Source organism: Monodelphis domestica, chromosome 1 (assembly GCF_027887165.1).
Source record: "Monodelphis domestica isolate mMonDom1 chromosome 1, mMonDom1.pri, whole genome shotgun sequence".
Taxonomy (NCBI): Eukaryota; Metazoa; Chordata; class Mammalia; order Didelphimorphia; family Didelphidae; genus Monodelphis; species Monodelphis domestica.
In genome coordinates this window covers 350,426,750-350,447,175 of record NC_077227.1, presented here as the reverse complement: position 1 = coordinate 350,447,175, position 20,426 = coordinate 350,426,750, and the positions used below count along the sequence as shown (strand labels likewise).

The window sequence follows — 20,426 nt, the reverse complement described above, 5'->3', positions numbered from 1 at the left end:
CCTGAGTGAGATGGGGAGGCCCAGCAGAAAAAACAACACCCATCCCCTACAAAGTATACAAAGTATAATTTTCAAAAGATAATATTCAAACTCTTAACAGCCATATGAAAAAAATTTCAAATCACTAATAATAAGAAAAATGCAATAAAATAAACAACACTGAGGTATTACTTCCTCTGAAGTAAAACAGGAAAAAAGGTAGAACAGAGAAAGAGTTAATCTTGGAGGGGTTATGGGGAAAAAAGCATGTGGATTCAGTCCAACAGTTCTGCAAAAGCAATTTGGAATTATGTAAGAAAAGTTACTAAAAAGATCACAACCTTTAATTCAACAATCTCACTCATGGGCTTAATACTTAATACCTCAAGGAAGTCAAAACAGCAAGGGTCAATATGTTTTGAAATATTTGTAGCAGCACTATTTGAAAATAAAAGCAAAAAACTAGAAGCAAATGTGATTACTGAATGGCAGAAGACTGAACATGGTAGAATATTAAAGTAAAGGAACAAAACTATAAGAATAAATAATAACAATAATGATGATGATAAATGGATTGAATGAATGTGAAGAATTCAGAGAAATTTTGGAAAACCACAAAGATCTTTTGAAAAGATGTAGAGCAAGGGAAGCAGAACCAAAAGAACAATAATCACAATGGCTACCACGATGTCAATGGTAGAAAGACAATACTACCAATACAAATAATTTTAGGTAGAAAACAATGGCTAATGTTGGTTCCACATACATAACTGACAGCATATTTCCTTCATTCCTTCTCATTAAGAAATGGCAAACTACAAGTGTAAAAATCTGTAGATATTATCAGTCACAATCATTATGAACAACTAATTTTAATAAACTTTGACCCTGGATATGTCACTTAACCCCCATTGCCTAGTCCTTACTGCTCTTCTGCCTTAGAACCAATATCCAGAATCTATAATTCTAAGGGCCAGAATGTAAGGGGTAAATTTATAAATGATTGGACTAAATTTATCAGAGTGTGGTTTCCAGGAATTTAGTTATATTCCAAATTTATTTATAAAATACAGAAAGAGTGAAAGTAAGAAAATCAGAGAGAGGATAGGGTAAGATATCTAACCTACACACTAAGTATTTTGCTCCGACCTCTGGCTCAACCTGCCAGGCAGGGCTAATTAGTCCTCAGCTGGAGGGGCCTCAGCCTTGAGCCAAGGGACCTGGAATGAATAAAGCAAGGGCTTCAATCACAAAGCCTCTCTCAAGAGGAGGTGTCTCCTGAGGCTAGTCCTTCCAGAAAATCAAGGAAGAAGTCAGCCTTTTCCCTCACCCATGGGGTAGTTCTAAAGGAAAAATCTGAAAGCAGTCTGAGGTCCCAAGCTGGAACTCCTTCAAGATCAAGTTCAAGGTGAAAGATCCCCCATCACAGGAAGTTCTTGGCATTTTTAAAGACCATTCCTTTTCATCACTTCCTGTGACTTCCTTCCATTTTACATGTACCAATTATAGCTAAAGTTTTGCTGATTTGTCACCCACTATTGCACAGGTGGGTCACAGACCTCCCCCACTCAAGTGTAAGTGGGGTGTATACCCTTCTGGTGATTAAATCTAAAAATGGGCAGGGGAGAGTTAATCTCATCTTCACACAAGTCACATGACCTCAGTTGTCTAGCTTACTGGACAAGTACTTTCTTACTGTTCTTTTGTCTTGGAATCAATACACAACATTGATTCTAAGACAGAATGTAAGGGTTTAAAAAAAAGTCACTCTTTTGTCAATTATACCTCTGGGTAATATAGTAATAAAGTCTAGTGGGTCTGAAAAGGGTTGGGATACTGTTTCAAATCTTGGCTGTAGTGCTACAGGGTTTACTGATCAGTAAAATCTCTCCAATTAAATAAATGAAATGAAATGAAGACTGAAATTGTAAGCAGTGTTTGATAAAGCCTGGTTCATTGCTGAGTGACCTGCAACCATGCTGTCATTACCAGAGGGAATTTCCAAGGAAACTTCCTTTATCAATACAGATGACAGAACCACAGATCTAGGGCTGGAAGGGGCCTCAGAAGTGACCTAGTCCAATGCCTTCATTTTATGGATGAAGAAACAGGTCCAGGGAAACAAAGCCAATTTCCCAAGATCATCCAGGTAATAAACTTCAGAGGTGGAATTTGAACCCATGTCCTCTGCCTCTTTAGTACCACTCTGCCTCAGCACCTCCATGAACTCCATGATCCTAGAGTCATCTGAGATGCCTGAGAGGTTAATTGCCTTGTCCAGGGTTACACAGCCAGTATGTATCAGAGGTAGATTGGAATTTGAGTCTTGTTGATTCTAAGGAGAGCTCTCTCTCCTTAGACATTCTACATGTTCTATCTTTAATGATAAGAGTTAATAGGAGGCAGTTAAGTGGCCTAGTGGATACAGGACCAAATCTGGGGTTAGGAGAACTGGGCCCAAATATTTCTGTGTGATCCTGGGCAAGTCATTTAGCCCTATTTGCCTGGCCCTTGCCCTTCTGTCTTCTTGTCTGAGTTGTTATTGAAACAGAAAGTAGGGCTTAAAATAATAATAAAAGTTAATAATATTATCCAGAGGCTTAGAACAACTTCCTGTCCCCCCAAATTTACCTGGGAAGGTTCTATTATTTCTTCTTCGCTAGAATCCTCCGGGTTTTCTGTCTTCACTGGAATTTTGTCCTTGGGGGACAGACCTGCAGGAGAAGCAGATGAGTCTATGAAACCTGTAGGTCATGAAAGATTTGGCACAGAAGAATTCTCTCAGTGGCTTAAAGGATGTGACCTTTCCTTATCATACATGGTTTTCTTGAACAATTCTCCTGAAATTCCTTGCTCATTTTCTCTGTCTACCTTTCATTCCCCCCCTACCCCCTCACTGGATTCTCTAGTCAGTGGGACCAAGCCAGTAGCTTACTTTCCCCTGCTTGTCTTCATATCTCTCAATGTTTTCATTCCAGGTAGATTTCCTTAAACTTTCAGAGCCCAGAAATAACCAAATGCCGCTTTGTATCAGCAGACTTTCAGTCCTCTGTGGCTTGCCTTGACCTCCCCAGTTATCTAGGGCTATCACTGCCTTCATCTGTAGAGAAGGTTGGGTCTGGGCTCTCTTATGCTTGTGCTTAGAATAACCATACTGATTATTCATTAGATCAGGGGTCCCCAAACTTTTTACACAGGGGGCCATTTCACTGTCCCTCAGACTGTTGGAAGGCCGGACTATAAAAAAGAACTATGAACAAATCTAAATCTGTATGCTGCTGTCTGGGAGAGCGGAGGCTGCAGCGCTGGCTATGATGGGCCTGTCACACCTTGCACAGGCCCAACACCGCCACCACTCTACCAGGCAGCAGTATACACGGGGTGGAATCCCCTCCTCCAGATCACCGCTCACCATGCTGACGTCTTCCATTGTGCAGCCACTTAATCCTTTGTGAGGTGCCTCGTTCTTGTTCAGTTACTCTCAGAACAAGGCACCACGCAAAGGATTATGTCACCGGAAGTAGTACTGTACCACTCACAATGCTCCTCTCATTGACCACCAATGAAAGATGTGCCCCTTCCGGAAGTGCGGTGGGGGCAGATAAATGGCCTCAGGGGGCTGCATGTGGCCCATGGGCCATAGTTTGGGGACCCCTGCATTAAGAGATCTATGTGCAGCACAGACTACATACACAAAAAGAACTACAGACTATTAAGATGGAAAGGCCCTTAAAAGGCAACATGTCGTGGCATAGGGAAAAGAATGCCGACTACAGAGTCAGAAGACATGAGCCCAGGTTTTACCAGTAATCTACTGGGTTACTTTGGGCATGGAATTTAATTTCTTTTAGGCCTCAAGTTTCCTCATCTGCAAAATGAAGGAGTTGGACTTTTACTTCCAAGATCCTGTCTAGCTTTGAATCCTATGAGGAACCAACGACGACTGCTCAACCCTTCACTTGACATGAAACAGAGCCAGAGTAGATCCTATTCTTCCTTCTATATTGTAATTCTTTTCACCTTAGAACAGTCAATCTCCTTCCAGAGGTGGCTGCTTTTCTCATGCTATCAAGGCAAAGTGATTTAGGCACAGAGTCATTTTTCTTTTGGTATCCTTACCCAGATTTTGTGTCTGCTTTGCTCTCACTGCCTCTGGGTTTTCTTTCTCATTCCTCGTACTGTTGCTGGTGGTTGTTGAAGACTTGTCCTGGACAGCTATGGCTTGGATTCCGCCAGTAAGCTTAGATTTTTTGTCCCGCCTAGCCGTTTTGCTCTTGACACAAGTGGTCTGTGGGACAACAAGGGGAGTCTTTCAGAGATAATGGCACCCTAATCCAACAAGAGAAAAGGAATAGTGGAGGGAGAGGGAGAAGGAAGGAGAAATAGTAACTTTATATCCTGTCTCCCAATTGATACTCAGTACCTGTCCAAATTCAGCATTCAAATTCCAGTCTAGTATAGCCTCTGTTCATGCCTCAAGGCCTATCCTCCCACATCCTCTTTTCAAACAATGTTTGCTGCTTTTTTTGAGACCTGGCTTAACTTAACTCTGCTAGAACCAAAGTATGGATCCAATGTCTGAGGAATTGCTGTACTAATTGTAGCACATTAATTGCACATATTAGTACATCATAAGGAATAAGGAACAAGACAAATCTGGAGAACCACGTAATGGCTGTATCAAATTTAAAAACTTTTGTATGAACAAAATCAAGACAGCTAGGTTGAAGAGAAGCAATTAAACGGGAGGAAAACTATGTAGCAGATATCTTTGATAAGGTGGATATCCAAGATATCCAAATATAAGAATAAGAGTCATTGACTATCAACATGCTTTTGAAAGAATGCTCCAATCACGAATAATAAGAGAAATGCAAATGAAAAGAATCAAGAGTTTCTCCTCATAGCAATCATACTGACAAAGAAAAAAGTCAGCAATAGTAAATATTGGCAAGGCTAGGATTAGACCGGTGCAACTGTGAATTGGCGGAACTGAATTCTAGACAATGAGTTAAAAAATGCTATTTCTTATGACCCAAAAATAGTACTGCTAAGCTCAAGGAGGTCAAAGACTTTTTAATCTATCTGTATTAATTTACATGTATATATCTATCTCTGAGGTATACCTGCATCATTCTATATCTATACTTTTTGTCATAGCAAAAGAATAAAGAGAAAGTGAATAGCTGTTGATTGGGGGTAGCAAGGTGGCAGGGGCAGCTAGGTAGCACAGTAACTACAATGCTGGACCTAGGATCACCCCCAGTTTGAATAGGGCCCTAGACACTTACTAGCTGTGTGACCCTGAGCAAGTCACTCAAATCTGTTTTGTTTCCTCATCTGGAAAACTGAGTTGGAGAAGGAAATGGCAAGCCACTCCAGTATCTTTGCCAAGAAAACTTCAAATGGAGTTATAAAGAGTCAGATATGACTGAAAAATAACTGAACATCTCATCTCCTCAAATGGATGAAATATTCTTTGTGTTATAAGAAATGACAACTAGAAAGAATTCCAAGAATCTTGGAAATACTTGTATAAACTGCCGCTAAGCCCTGGAAAGAAAGCAAAACCAGGAGGACAATATACACAATGACCAAGGGAGTATAAAAGATTGAATAGACTGTGACTAAGACATGAACTAATGGTGATTTCAGAGCTCTGAGAAGCCTTCCTGCTTCTTAGCAGCTCATCTATTTTTCTCCAATGATCTGCTATGTGTGGTTTGTTCCAAGTGCTTTCTGTATTTATGTGAAATAAGAATGGTCTAGCCCTTATCCACTCTTCTTCCTTGGAACTGATATACAGTATTGATTCTAAAATGGAAGGTAAGGGTCCCCCCCCCCTTTTTTTTTAAAGAAAAGGCTAGGGAGGGGGCAGCTGGGTAGCTCAGTGGATTGAGAGCCAGGCCTGGAGACGGAAGGTCCTGAGTTAAAATCTGGCCTCAGAAACTTCCCGGGTGTGTGACCCTGGGCAAGTCACTTGACCTCCATTACCTAGCACAAGAAAGAAAGAAAATGATAGGGAAAAACCCTTTTGGAAAGCTCTTTATCAAGATAAGGGCTAATTATTAGTAGGAAGCATAGAAAAATAAACACAAAACAAGCATTGTGAGTATACTCCCTGAAGTGCCACTGCAGCAGGTTTTCAGAATGGAGGAGGGTACAGGGCAATGAACTCTGGGGGTGGATGAGGAAGAAAACTAATGCTGGAATGGGTTGGGGCAGAGAGCCTGCTTGTGTCAGAACAAGGCTACAAGAGAAGCTCAAAGGACAGGAACAGTTGCTCAAGCAGTACAGCACTGGGGATGGATGGCCAGGAGAGCAGTGGGAATAGATAGGAGCACACAATGATACAGAGGGGAGCCAGGGCTGGGGTAGGAGGCTGTTAGGGCCTGTAAACTCAATAGGAATCAACTGCAATCCAAAATGCTAAGGTGATTTTAGACCTCATTAAGAAAAATGAGCAGGGGCAGCTGGGTGGCCCCTTGGATAGAGTGCCAGGCCAAGACACGGGAGGTCCTAGGTTCAAATGTAACTTCAGACACTTCTTAGGTGTGTGACCCTAGGCAAGTTACTCCCCCCCCCCCCCCCCCATGCTGTTTCCAGAATGAGAAAGGGGATAGTTTTGCTGTTCTTTGCCCTGGTCAGATCACACCTATACCAGAATTGGTTCTTTAAGATGCAGTTTAGGAGGGAAAGAAGAGTGGCATTTTTTTTTAATAGCCTTAAGGGCTCGGCAGTGGGGGTTAAGTGATTTGTCCAGAGTCACACAGCTAGGACGTATCTGAGGCCAGATTTGGACACAGGCCCTTCTGACTCCAGGCCACCCAGCAGCTCCTTAAGCCTATACTCTCAATCTACTATATCACTCTGTCACTCAAAGGATGGTTCATACGAAAGCCAAGAAACTTGCTTGAAATTTGCTCCCCCTGGGCCATTTTCCAGGTACCTGGGAGGTTCCTGTTCCCTGATGCTCAGAGGCAGAGTCACTACTAGACTCCTCAGGCTTGCTGGTGCTGGGTGTAGAGCCTGCCCTTTGGTAGAGTGGGGATGCTTTCATCACGGCATTCTTTACTGCTGGAATAGGGAACAGCGAGCAAGACTGGGTTAAATGTGAAACAGAATGAGCAAGGTCTATGCCATGTCCCCATCTGGTCTGCAAGGAGAACAAAGTTCTTGTGTCCCCTCTTCACCATTCATCCATATGCATAAGAATATAAGAAGGGGGACTCTTGCAAATGTGCCAAAAGTATCCTTGTTTCAAAAATGCTGCTTGTTCATGCCATCAGAAGCATTTACCCAAAGATACCCTAGGCAACTGCCCCAGTGAGTCTCTTCATGTCCTTAATAATGACAGGTTCCTAGCCAATGTTCTTTCAAGAGATAGGGGCACCCTAAAGCCAAGGGCAGGGTACCCATCCCCCAACTAAAGTGTAGCTTTTAGGATCCTGCAACCCCCACCTACCGTCAAGAGGGAGCCTAATTTTTGACCTCAGTGGCCCCTGGCATATATAGGAGATGGGAGTCTTACTGGGAAGATTCGGGTACTGAGTGTCAGGGATCACATCCTCATCCCCACTCTCGGAGGAGCTTTGCTCTCTGCTCTCTGATACTTGTCTGTTCCTTGAGTCTGTCTTGGCTTTCATGGGGATAGCAGCCTGGCCAGCTGGACTACGGTTGGGGTCGACAAAAATCAGAGGGGTTTTAATCACCTTTAAAAACAAAAACAAAAAAGTCCCCTTCACCTCAATGGTTAAAGATTTTTGATGGTGAGAGGGGTCAGTGGCTTACAATGACAAGAGAGGTATGGCTAGAATATGGCTATGAGGGAGTCTAGAGACTAATGCTGTCACTTGGCAGTCACAAATACCTAATTCTATCTTGGGCAACTTTAGGAGAAGGCAGGTGTCCAGAATGAAGGAGGGGATAGTTCTCCATCCTATTGTGCCCTGCTCTAGTTGAACCTTACTCAGAATTTACCTTTATTTCTATGTGTCTGTCTGTCTGTCTGTCTGTCTATTCATTCTTCCATAGAAGTGATATATCTAGTTCTTAGCGCCAAATTTTTAAAAGGACTTTCAACAGCTGAATCATGCCCAGAAAAGGGTCACCAGAACAGTAAGGAAAACTAGAAACTATATCTGATAAAGTACTTACAGGAAATCAAAGTATGGACATGCCCACAATTTTCAAATATCTGAAGGGCTATCTAGTAGAAAAGGGATTAGACCCAAAGTGGGTGAAAGTAGCAGAGAGGCAGATTTTGGGTTAATGTAAATAAGGAAGCTAGATGGTGCAATGGATAGAGGGCCTGCCTTGGAGTCAGGAAGTCTCAAGTTCAAATCTGGCCTCTAACACTTTGGAGCTGTGTGACCTTGTTGGTCTCAGTTTCCTCCTCTGTAAAATAAGCTGGAGAAGGAAATGGAAAGCCTTTCTAGTATCTTTGCCAAGAAAACCCCAAATGACTTATGAGAAAGAATGCTATTCACATTCAGAGAAAGAACTGTGGGAGTAGAAACAGAGAAGAAAACCAACTGTTTGATCACATGGTTTGATGGGGACATGATTGGGGATGTAGACTCAGCCTAAACAATCATTCTTACAAATATTAATAATATGGAAATAGGTCTTGATCAATGACACATATAAAACCCAGTGGAATTACACATCGGCTATGGGAGGGGGTGGGGGCAGGGGAGGGAAAGAACAGGAATTACGTAACCATGGAAACATATTCTAAAATAATTTATTAAATAAACATTTCCAAATTAAAAAAAGAGAGAAATGGGGTCATGAAGAGTCAGACACAACTGAAAATGACTGAAAAAAAAAAGGAAAAACTTCCTAAGTTAACAAGGACTTCCTGAATGCCTATTATGTGCCAAGCACCATGCCAAAGGCTATAGATTTTTAAAAAGGCAAAAACAGCCGTGTCCTAACAACAGGACTGTCTAAAAGAAGTGTGGAAGGTGAAATAATGAGCTCTTTATGAACGGAAAATTTTGAGAGAATAAATGACTATTTATCAAGGATATTATTTGGAGTGGGGCTTCCCTTTTAGGTATAAGTTGGACCTGAACTCTGAGGTTCCTTCTGGCATTCTATATAGCTAAAAGTCTCACTCTAATATGATCTCATCAATTTGGGAGTTCTTGCCAGTGATGCTAATGACCTACCTATGCTGTTGTCTCATATCTATGTACCCCCGAAAAGTCATGGGTCTTTGAAAAGAAATAAAGATATAAAGTTAAAAGAAAGGTAACAGTTCTTTCAAATGCTGGCTCAAAAAAAATTCCTCTATGTGAAGATGGAGACATAGTTTATTTATTGGGAATAAAGAGAAGTAGCGATGCCTGAGAATAATTAAAGATAACACAGTAGTCCTAATTTCCAGACAGGGCAGCATTTTACAGAACTGCCTCTGTACTTATAAGTCAAACAGAACCTAGTGGACTCATTCATCCACTTACTAGCAGGGGGACCCACTCACCCTTCCTGAGTCGGGCTCCTCCTCCAAAAAATGGGGATGACAGCAGCATTAAAGCAGCAGGAGTGTTGTGTAATCAATGAGAGGAGCCAATCTATGTTAAGGGTTTGCTAAGGTTACAAAGACCCTTTTAAAGAACCACAGGGTCTTGAAATGTTCAGAGAAGGAAATCATTCAGTCTCCCCCCGGCTGGCTGGCTCGAATCCAGGGAAGCTCAAAGCCAGGTATTTCCCTAATGAGGCTTTCCATCCCCATCCACCCTGAACTCCGCAAAGGGATGTGCTTGGGCCAGCCAAAAGCCAGAGAAGCGTTGGACAAGACTGGTCCTAGACCTGGCCACAGGAAATTCCAGCCCTCTGTGAATCCTGAGCATCTAGTTACAAAACCAAGCTGCAAAGAGGAACCAGAGATAGTGAAGAAGGAAATCTGAGCTTGGCCTGGGGGGGTGGGGGAACCTCTTCCCTTTCTGTGTCTCTCTGGCACCCCCCTGTGGTCACAGGCTGTAAGGACAGGGACCCATGGCAGCGGCAAGCCCCACCCTCCTGAAACAAGCTTATACAACAGGGTTAAAGAGGCCCAAGAGGCAGAGCATGGATGTCTGCCCCCGTGGATCTGGCCTCTTTTAGACCTTGAGCATTGTGGAAGAGTTGGGGTTTAGAGCAGTGGGGAGTCTGGGTCATAGGGAACACTGACAGATGGACAAAAACCAAAGGGACAGGACACTAAGCACCTTGGTCAGAAAGCATCCTCCTTGCAGGGGGGCTAAAGGACATTGGGGGAGGAAGGAGAGGAGAAGTTGGCTTTAGGCTTGGGCATGGTCAAGAGAAGGAATGCAGGCAGGACCTAATGGCTGATGAGGGGCAATGACCAGAATGTCAGGTGGATTCACTTAGGAAGTGGAAATGGATTCCTGAGACAGGGTTGCTGCTTTAGTTGTGAAAAGGGCTTGGTTTTCCTTCCATCTGGCATGAACAACTGGGTTGTCCTTCTCCAAGGCCCTATGGGCCATGGTGCCATCCCTGAGCAGGCAAGCAATGAACAGACCTAGCAACTTAGGAAAGGGCAATTATGGCATGCAAGAGCTGGCTAAGCATAATGATTAACAATACAAATAGGAGGACTGAGGTCAAGTAAGAAGAAATCACAAAAATCAAGACATATTGCCACTTAATGGGATAGCAACAGGTTCTGGCCCATTATTTACACATAATGATAACAGCTAATATTGACATAGCGACTTTAAGATTTTTTGAGCACTTCACAAATATTATCTTGTTTGAGCATTTACACATGAGGAAAAATAGCCCAAAGAACTAAAAAGGGTCAGAGACCTCATTAGCAGCAGGACTCAGGACCAAGACCCAAATCTTCTGTATTGCAATGCATCAATCTTTCCACTGTGCCAAGTTTCCTGGTAACCCAATGAAGGAGATGAGAAAAAACCCAGCTCTTGAGGCATCCATGTTAGCATTCTACAAGCCAGAGATGAATCTCTTTCCTAAGACTACTGAATTAGTTATTAAAAAATGCAAAGAACCATGCCACTATAAAGTGATGGAAATAGGTGATAACACTATGGCACTGTCACTATTAGCTGTTGTCATTATGTGTAAATAATGGGCTGGAACCTGATGATATTAAAACCCTAATGAAGCAGCTGAAGTTTTCCTGAATCCATTGTCTAATTCTAGTGCAATAACCTCAGAGGGAATGTTTAGATGTCTAATTTTAAAGACTAAAACATTTTTTTGACAGATTAGAATCTTCAGACATAATAAAAAGGACCATCATTTACACAACGCTTTAAGATTTGCAAAATGCTTTGCAAACATAATCTCATTTGATTTTCACAACCACCCTGAAGGTAAATGATATTGTTTCCATCATTTTATAAATGAGGAAACTGAGGCACAGAGCAATTTAAGTGGCTTGCCTAGGATCACACACAACTAGCAAATATTTGAGGACAGCTGAACTCAGGTTTTCCTCAACTCCAGGTCCAGTGCTCTCTCTCAGTATCTCAGTTTACAGAATGCTCTAATGTCTACATTTTAATTCAATTGACTCCATAGATAATATTATTAAATTTGTTCCAAATCTATTAATTTATAGAATGAAAGTCTTAGATCTGGAAGAGGTATTTAAAAGTCATGAAGTTCCCATTTTAGGAAATAGAGACCTGAGTGGTTCCACCACCTGCCAAAGGTTATGCAAATTATTAAATGGAAGCCCCAGCCTGAAACCAGACTCCAAAACCAGCCTTTTTCTACTGCACTAATCAGGTATAATTTTTTTTAAACAAATGAAGAACCAAGGCAACCAAAGTCAAGTGACTTGCCCAGGGTCACATAGTTAGTAAGTGAGGCCGAATTTGAACTAAAGAAGACAAGTCTTCATGACTCTAGGCCTGACACCATGCATCATGGCACCACCCACCTGCTGTTAAGCAGTTCTAATTTAAATAGGGTGCTCCTTTAAGTCCCCATGATGAGAACAAGCTCCCATTTATTATCTGTTCAGATACTGTTCTGAAGAGGGAGTTTCTTAAAAACTTCTTCAGCTAAAGAGCTGAAAGCTAAAAAAAAGGCAGCTGGTGCAATGGAGGAAAAAACCAACCAAACAAATCCTCAAGGGGAACAGGAGACTGAGTTTCTATTTTCAGCTCCATCACTGACTAGCTGTGTGGCTTTAGGCTAGTCATTTCTTTCTTTGTACCTCACTTTCCATTTCTATATAAAGCAAATCACATTGGTGTTCTCTAGCTCAAACTAGCCTGCAAACCACTAAAATGTTAGTTATTTATCTAGTGAGAAACACTAACCCATGTGGCAAGGATCCTTGGTCTCAAAATGTTAGAAATGTGGCCTCAAGCCTGGATGATCTGCTAAATTCAATCACTGTAGTTACGATTCCATTTCACTAAAGAAGATAACTAGGGGGCAGGGATGGCTCATGGGTTGAGAGCCAGGCGTAGAGATAGGTCCTAGGTTCAAATTTGACCTTAGATACTTCCTAGCTGTGTGACCCTGGGCAAGTCACTTAACCTCCATTGCCTAGCCCTTACCACTCTTCTGCCTTGGAACCAATACATGATATTGATTCTAAGATGGAAGGTAATGGTTTAAAAAAATAAAGAAGATAACCAAGAGTACAAAAATAGAAGTCTTAGAGATAACCAATATAAATAACCATGAGTGTGAAAATACCTCTTCCTACATGAAGTCTTTCCTGAATTCTTTAACTGTTAGTGTCCTCCCTCTTAAACTATCATGCAAAAATACTTGGTATTTGTCCTGGATATTCTTACGTGTGCACATATGTGTGCACACACACACACACACACACACACACACACACACATACATGCATCTCCCCTTATCTCTTCTCTTAGAATGGTGAGCTCTTTGCAAGTAGGAATTGTTCCTTTCGCTGAATTTCTATCCTTAATGCCTAGCAAAGTGCCTGGCACAGAGTAGGAGCATAATAAATACTTACTGGGTGACTGAATGGCTTGAGATAGCATAGAGATTGAAAAAACAAATATATCCATGTACGGGCTAGGCCAAATCACATCCACTCCACCAGCCTAGCTGCCAGAACCCTCCAGGAAGCAATTACATACACTGTCCATAAAGCAGTGTTGAGAGTCCTCCAGTATGAGTAACTGTGATACTGGCCCCTATAGTTGTGACATATCACAGAAGCATCAATTCAGTGACACACAGATACGGTAACTCAGGATTAGGTCTAGGACTCAGCTTCGTGACTATGGTTTATCTAGCAGGTTCCACTGCTTGAAGACGTCTTTGGGTGAGCTTAGACCATTGTCAAAGAGAGTGAAATCTCATCCGTTTTTCTTGATAAACGGAAAGGACAGGGGCAGGTTGAGTATCTGGAGAGTTCCCACTAACTTTCTCTTATGGATTGAGGAAAGTGTTTGGGGGTGATGAACCTTCCCCAAGTGCCAGCACTGAAAGAAAACAGGTTATGATGACAGAATGATGCCAGGCTGGGCTAAGTAGCATATACCTCAGGGGTTCCTATTAAGTTGCTTCCCTCAGGGTTAGGGCATAAAAATGTTGAAGAAGTACCTGATAGAGAACTGAATTCCATGTCATCTAGGTAAGTGGGATGGGATTTTCCTTAGATAAGGGGTTCTTAACCTGGCATACATAAATTCCCACGGGATCTACAGAAAGATTTCAGGGAGTCTATGAACTTGGATAGGTAAAAAATTACATATTTATTTTCTTTCACCTCTAGCTGAAGTTTAGTATTACCTTCAATTATTCTGAATTATTCTGAGAAGGGGTCCATACCACACGAAAGGTTATGAACCTTAGCCATGAGTCTTTCCCTTTGAATCCTCCTCCTCCCACCTGCCCTAAATTCTCCTCCCAAATGTGCCTCCAAAATGAGGAGGGGCTCTCTAAGAAGAATGAATTTGGACAAGTTGGAAGGACAAAGAGTAGGGGAGGAAGGAGAGAGGGGTGGCAAGATTAAGAAGTCAAAAATTTATATTCCTAGTGTGGGTGCATACCTCTTAATGCCAAAGGGATACTTATTTTCTTTCTTTCTTTTAAAAATTCTTATCTTTTGTCTTAGAATCAATACTAAGTAATTGATTCTAAAACAGAATAGCTGTAAAGGCTAGGCAATTGGATTTAAGTGACTTGCCCAGGGTCACACAGCTAGGGAGGCCAAAATTGAACCTAGGTCCTCCAGACTCTGGGCCTGGTGTTCTATTTATGCGCTACCTAAAAGCAAAGGGATATTTCTAATGTAAGGGAAAACTACCCAAGTAGTCTAGGCTGATAATTATAATTTCTATTTGTGTTTTATTCCAATGCTAGACTATAAGATCCATGAGAATAAGGATCATGCCTTTTTAAAAACTGTCTTAAAAAATAAAATAAAGTAAAAACTGTATCTTCCTACACTCTTAGTAGGATGCACTGCACATAATAGGCACTTAATCAATGTTTGTAAAGTTGCATGTCCCCTTGCAGCCCAGCCACAAGCACCATCATGTGACTTTGGACAGAGGGAAAGAGGAAATCCATAGGGCCCCAGGACCCTACCTGGGCAGGGGACAGTTGCTCACTGTTGCTCTCTGATTTCTGGCCCCTGATAGTACAAGGTGAAGCCAATTGCTTGACTGGAGATATGGGAGAGACTTTCCCCATGTTGTTCTTAGAAGCAACAGCTTTCTCATCCTTCTTCCTTGATGAAACCTGGGACAATGAGAATGAGGCAAGGACAGAGAAGTTACCGTCAGTAAAGTGGCATCTGCTCAGAGAGCTCAATGAAAATGAATAATGATGATTTCATATGAGTGCCTTTTCAGAATATTTTTATACAAATCATCTCTTGATTGGGCTTCCTTCAAGGTTGAAAACTTCGCTTCTTAATACAATCATATTTAGGCTAGGTAAGATGCCAAGAAGACAATGATCTGCATTGGTAGAGGAGTTTCCTATAGCACAAGAGTGAAATTATAGGGCCAGACCCGTGGTGGTGAACCTATGGCATGTGTGCCAGAGGGGGCACTTAGAGCCTTGTCTGTGGGCATGTGCACTGTCACCCCAGCACAGAGTTTGTTACTAGAAAGCCATTAGGACAGTTGCTCCTCTCCCTCTCTCCACATGTGCCTGAGGACATCACTTGCCCCTGTAAAAGGTTTGCTACCACTGGTCTAGACTATCCCTCTTCTGAATAAAGCATAGGAGAAAGAAAGACCTCTGCCAGGATTCCATACCAGGGAATCAGTGGCAAATCCTGGACTAGACGCTCAAGTCTTTTTCTGATTTCCAGGGCAGAATTCTTTTCCTATTTCCAAGCTGATATTCATGAAAGAAGACAGAAAGGGAAGGAGATTCAATTCTCCTTGTGGAGAGAAACCACAGAAATCCGTGGACATCCCATAGCAACCCAGATCCTGTGTAGACAGAAACAACTGCCTCTCCCACATGTTCCATTGAACATTTTGTAGCTTGAGGATTTCACTAGGGTTGATTGGACTTGTACCAGTGTAGCATTTCACAGTCCATCTAGGCTTTAAGTAGGGTAATTCTTGCACATGAGGGTCCAAAATCTTCCAATCACATAACATGCTAGAGGCCTTTTCTCTGCTTTGCAAAAAACCCTTACCTTCTGTCTTAGAGTCAATACTAAGTATCAGTTCTAAGGTAGAAGAGCAGTAAGGACTAGGCCATGGGGCTTAAGTGACTATCCCATGGTCACACAGCTGGGAAGTATCTGAGGCTGGATTTGAACCCAGTCTCTAGGTCTGAAACATACACACAGAGAGCCACCTAGCTAGTCCTCCAGTATATTTTTAAATATGAAAAAGAAACAAACTAACCCCCCCTCCCCCATAAACTGTCCATGTGCAAAGACTTTCCAGGCTGAAAAGTTCTGTCAGAGACTCCAAAGCAGTCAGAAAGGATTAACTGGATATACATTCCTCTTTACAGAAAGAGGCAAGATGCAGATAAGATAACAGGGTTGGAGAGGAATAACCATGAGCCAAGAGTGTGTTTGGGTGAAAGCTGTAGAAACAGAGTCAGATGAAGCCAAGGATCATTACTCCGTAGCCCAGGAAGAAACAAGTGTTAGTAGCAGGTTCAATCCTGCCTTTGTTGAACAGGCTGCAAATGCAGGGTTTTGAAAAGCCTTTGGAGTTAAGCAAGCAGAACCAGAGGAGAGAGAGGTTAACTAAAACCCTGTAGTTAAAGATTAGAATGACAAGAACTGCAATGTAATTTATAGGAAAGTCAAGAGATGAGGGGAAAAAAGAACAAGTCTTTCTCTCTTTGGAATGGGGTTAATGGTCAACAAATAAGCAAGCTATAGATCTGTGTACAATTCTATACAATCCCCTTCTATATATGAATAGACATCCCCTCCAAAGCAAACCTATTATAAAAAAACACAACTAGGGGGCAGCTGGGTAGCTCAGTGGATTGAGAGCCAGGCCTAGAGATGGGAGGTCCTAGGTTCAAATCTGGCCTCAGACACTTCCCAGCTGTGTGACCCTGGGCAAGTCACTTGACCCCCATTGCCTAGCCCTTACCACTCTTCTGCCTTGGAGCCAATACACAGTATTGACTCCAAGACGGAAGGTAAGGGTTTTTTTTAAAAAAAAAAAAGCACAACTAGAAGTGTATATATGTGTAAACTATTTTTAAAAATTTATCTGTTTTAAGTAATAACAAATCCTATTTCCTTTCCTCTCTTACCTGACTCAGGTTCAAACCTCCAGCTGTAGAGGGGGCAGCTCATTTTATGGAGGACTAGAGGGAAGTGGTACCAGGAGTCTAAGGATCAAGAATACTGGGTTCAAAGTTCCATTATATTGATATTAACAATGCTACCGACCAGCTGTGAAATCTTGGACAAACCCTTTCCTTCTTTCCAGACAGGAGGTAAAGTAGAAAGAATAAATGCTCTGGGGTCAGAGGACCTAGGGTCAATCTAGCCTCTGACACTCACTAGCTGTGTGATCCTGGGAATGGTATTTAACCTCTGGGGCTCAAATGAGGGGAAGCTAGGTGGCAAGCTGGGCCTGAAGTTGGAAAGACTCATCTTTATATGAGCTCAAATTTGGCTTCAGCCACATAGTAGCTGTGTGACCTGGAAAAGTCACTTAACCCTGTTTGCCTCAGTTTCTTCATTTGTCAAATGAGTGGAGAAGGAAATGGCAAACTGCTCAAGTATCTTTGCCAAGAAAACCCAGTAAAGAGTCATAGAGTCGGACACAACTGAAACAAATGAACAACAACAATAAAAAAAGCTCAAATGAGGTATTTGTGTGTGAAGCATCCTACAAATTTTAAAGTGTAGTATAAATGTCAGTTCCTATAATAATTGTTAATTATAAAAAGGGGGGCTTAGTATAGTTTGGCTCTCAGGTCTATGTTAGCCCTCAAAGCCTCAGATTCTGGAGGGTAGAGTGCTATGCATTTAGAACCTGCTTCTAGAGAGGCATAGCTATGGCTAGCCTTAACTTAACTTAAGCTTCACCTGTTGCTGGGACACAGGTATCTCCACTTCGCTCTCAGACTCATCACTCCTGTCAGAACTCTCCTCTGATATTTCAGTCCTAGTATCCTTGGCTTGAGGCGTTGCTTGGTTTTGGGGGGATGGAGTTGCAGACTTCCCAGAGGCTGGTATGGACCCTTTCTTTTCTGCTGAGGCTGCAGGGATCTCAGAAGTTTTCACTGTAGGTTTTACCTGAAACCACAAGAAAACAATTAAAAGGAAAGGAATGTAATGTGAGGAGCCCCCTGTGAATTAGAAGACCTGCTAGGAAAAGGACTTAAGGAGAGTAAGGATAGGACAGGTGACGCACCTGTCCCTGACACACTATAATCTCATCTTCACTGTCAGATTCCTCCTCACTGCTTTCAGAACACTCTTCTGGCCTTGTAGGCCTCTCAGGTTCCATCGAGGAAGATGCAGATTGTCCTGAGGCTGCACTGACCTGGGGAGTTCTCATTACAGTTTTCACCTTAAATATGGCAAAAACAAAGAAACAAACAAAAAAGGATTCCTTAGAGTATGTGATCCATCTGGAATGTGAATGTAGGAGGTCAATAAACCTTGATGGCTCCCTGTTATCTCTAGGATCAATATAAAAACCTGTATCATATTAAAGCCCTTTGCAACCTTGCTCCACAACCTACTTCTCAACTTATTACACAGTACTGCCCTTCATGTGCCCTTCCCTCCAGCCAAACTAGCTTCTTGATGATCCTTGTGCCCAGCTCCATGCCTGTTTCCAAGGTTGGAATGCACTCCCTTCTCACTTCCATTCCTTAGTCTTCCTAGCCTCCTCCAAAGCTCTACTCAAGAACTTTCTTTTAAACAAAATTTTATTTTTCTAGCATATTCTTTTCAAAAGAAATCTGAGTTCTGAATTATCTTCCTCTTTCTCCTCCTTCACCCACTGAGAAGGCAAGCAATATGACATTAATTATACAAGTGAAATCATGCAAAATATATTTCCATATGAGCCATGTTAAAAAAAAACAACAAAAAAATTATCAAATATCACTTCTCTATGATACTTTTTATGTTCTTGCTGGTGCTTTTTTCTTCCCAGAAAAACTAATACCTCATACTTATCTTGAATATATGCATATTTCTCTGTCTGTGGAATATAAATTCCTCAAGGGTTGAGAAGATTTTATTTTTGTTTTGGCACTTGAAACCTGGCATATAGTAGACACACTTAATACATATTTTGTCATCTATTTCTTCATGGCTAGGAGTACAGGTACTATACACACCTGCCCCATAGAAGTTAGGATTTCAGTTTCTTCACTCTCTGTGTCCTCGCTGCTCTCTGATGATGTCTCCTCTACCATGGTGACGGGGACCATCACTGCCTTATCAGCACCTTTGTCTATGACAGATGGTTTCACCTATAATTTAAAAATAAAATAAAATGGACTAAGGACGATGTGAAGAAATCTACTTAACTTTGGATATAAATACTGCTTTGTCTGATGGCTTTAAGATGTGTTTTTAAACTCTATTTGTTCTAGTAATGTCAGGTTCCAGGTATGAACTAATCAAGAAAGTATTAAAGATGTATATGAAAGCTGACTCTTATGAGCGATATACTCATGCACCAGACTTATGGATATCAACATGGAATCTAGAAGTCCCCAAACTTGTAGTTTAGAGGTAGAAACCCCAGGTTTGACCTTGCCACAGGAGAGTTTCCTCCCTGAGGAACCCCAACTTCACTGATCTCAGGCTAACAATAGACTTTAAGATTTGACACAGTAAGTAGTCAGTCTCGAAAGCTGAAGGTCCCTAGTTTGATCCTCGGAAGGAGGATATGATATATGGGGAGAAGCTTCTGCAGACAAGGAGAGTCATTTGACATCTTGAAGTCTATTGTGACAAGGTCAAACCTGGGGTTTCTACCTCCAAACTAAATAAACTGGGGATCACTAAATCCCTCTAAGCTACAAGTTTGGGGACTTCTAGATTCCACATTGACAGGATATAATTCTTATATTTCACATGATTGACTTCTTGATCCTTTCTCATCTTATGGTATTCTGACCCCTCCCCACACCTGTAGTCCAAAGGTCAAATGAACCTCTGGGGGGAATGGGGGGGGGGGGGGGGAGGCTGACCTCTACATTGTCTTAGCCTCCACCTCTTTGATTTTGTGATAGTTAACTGTGCCAATGCTAAATTCTCTACCATGTCACATGTTTGATTAACTACTTCCCATTCCCCAAACCTTGAATCTGCAATAAAAACTGGGTTTGCCTATAGCTTACTTTCTCAATTCCATCAGAGTAACACAGACTGAATGTCATGTGGTAGAACCCATGGTCTCTGTGTCTTTCTTCTCTCCTTATGTTCTTTCTCTCTTAATTGTTAAGCCTGTAGATGTGAATTTTTGAATGCCTAAATTTATCCCTGTCCTTTGAGAAACACAGTGCCAGGCCCACCAGTTTTGTTTTGAACTATGTAAAATGTTAAGTACCTTTTATTTATTTTAGAAGTTTCTTTGTTTATGTTAAAGTTCTCTTAGTAGCCCAGCTCCAGAGTTTGACCCTTGCTTTGATTTGTGGCAGCTGAATGCTATTTGGGGGGAGGGGGTGTTGCAAAGACGTTTACAAACCAGTTTGTAATTAGTTTCTGTAGGCTTCCTGTGCCTAATTATCTAGAAGATATAAGAACTCCCAGATTCCTCTCCTCTTCGAGAGAGCATTTAGCATGGTGCCTTCTCCTAGCGATGTGGTTTCCAGAGTACCAGGATCTTTGGTTTTGTATGGTATTTGAAGCTTGACTCTGTGTGATGTCTAAATATTTGAACTTTATCCCTATTCCTGATTAAAGAGTGGTTTTTCTGACTACTTTGGTAATTCTGGTTATTTCTGAATTAACAAATGGTGTCAAGAGTGGAATTAAAAATGGAAACTGCCCAAGC

At 41.8% G+C, this 20,426-nt stretch overlaps 1 protein-coding gene across 16 annotated transcripts in view; it reads right to left on the bottom strand.

Annotated features, from left to right (window-relative positions):
- The window catches only part of TCOF1 (treacle ribosome biogenesis factor 1), a 98,176-nt gene that overhangs the window by 10,388 nt on the left and 67,362 nt on the right, over positions 1-20,426 (bottom strand). For 9 of the 16 annotated variants that reach the window (XM_056811460.1, XM_056811464.1, XM_056811467.1 and 6 more), the window contains 8 exons: positions 18,760-18,894; positions 17,820-17,978; positions 17,492-17,701; positions 14,548-14,700; positions 7,511-7,691; positions 6,929-7,056; positions 4,099-4,267; positions 2,611-2,693 (listed from right to left, as the gene is read on the bottom strand). In XM_056811460.1, the coding sequence (XP_056667438.1) occupies positions 2,611-2,693; positions 4,099-4,267; positions 6,929-7,056; positions 7,511-7,691; positions 14,548-14,700; positions 17,492-17,701; positions 17,820-17,978; positions 18,760-18,894 (1,218 nt within the window). The remainder of the gene's footprint in view (positions 1-2,610; positions 2,694-4,098; positions 4,268-6,928; positions 7,057-7,510; positions 7,692-14,547; positions 14,701-17,491; positions 17,702-17,819; positions 17,979-18,759; positions 18,895-20,426) is intronic. The other 7 variants (XM_056811472.1, XM_056811468.1, XM_056811473.1 and 4 more) reach the window with 2 other exon arrangements.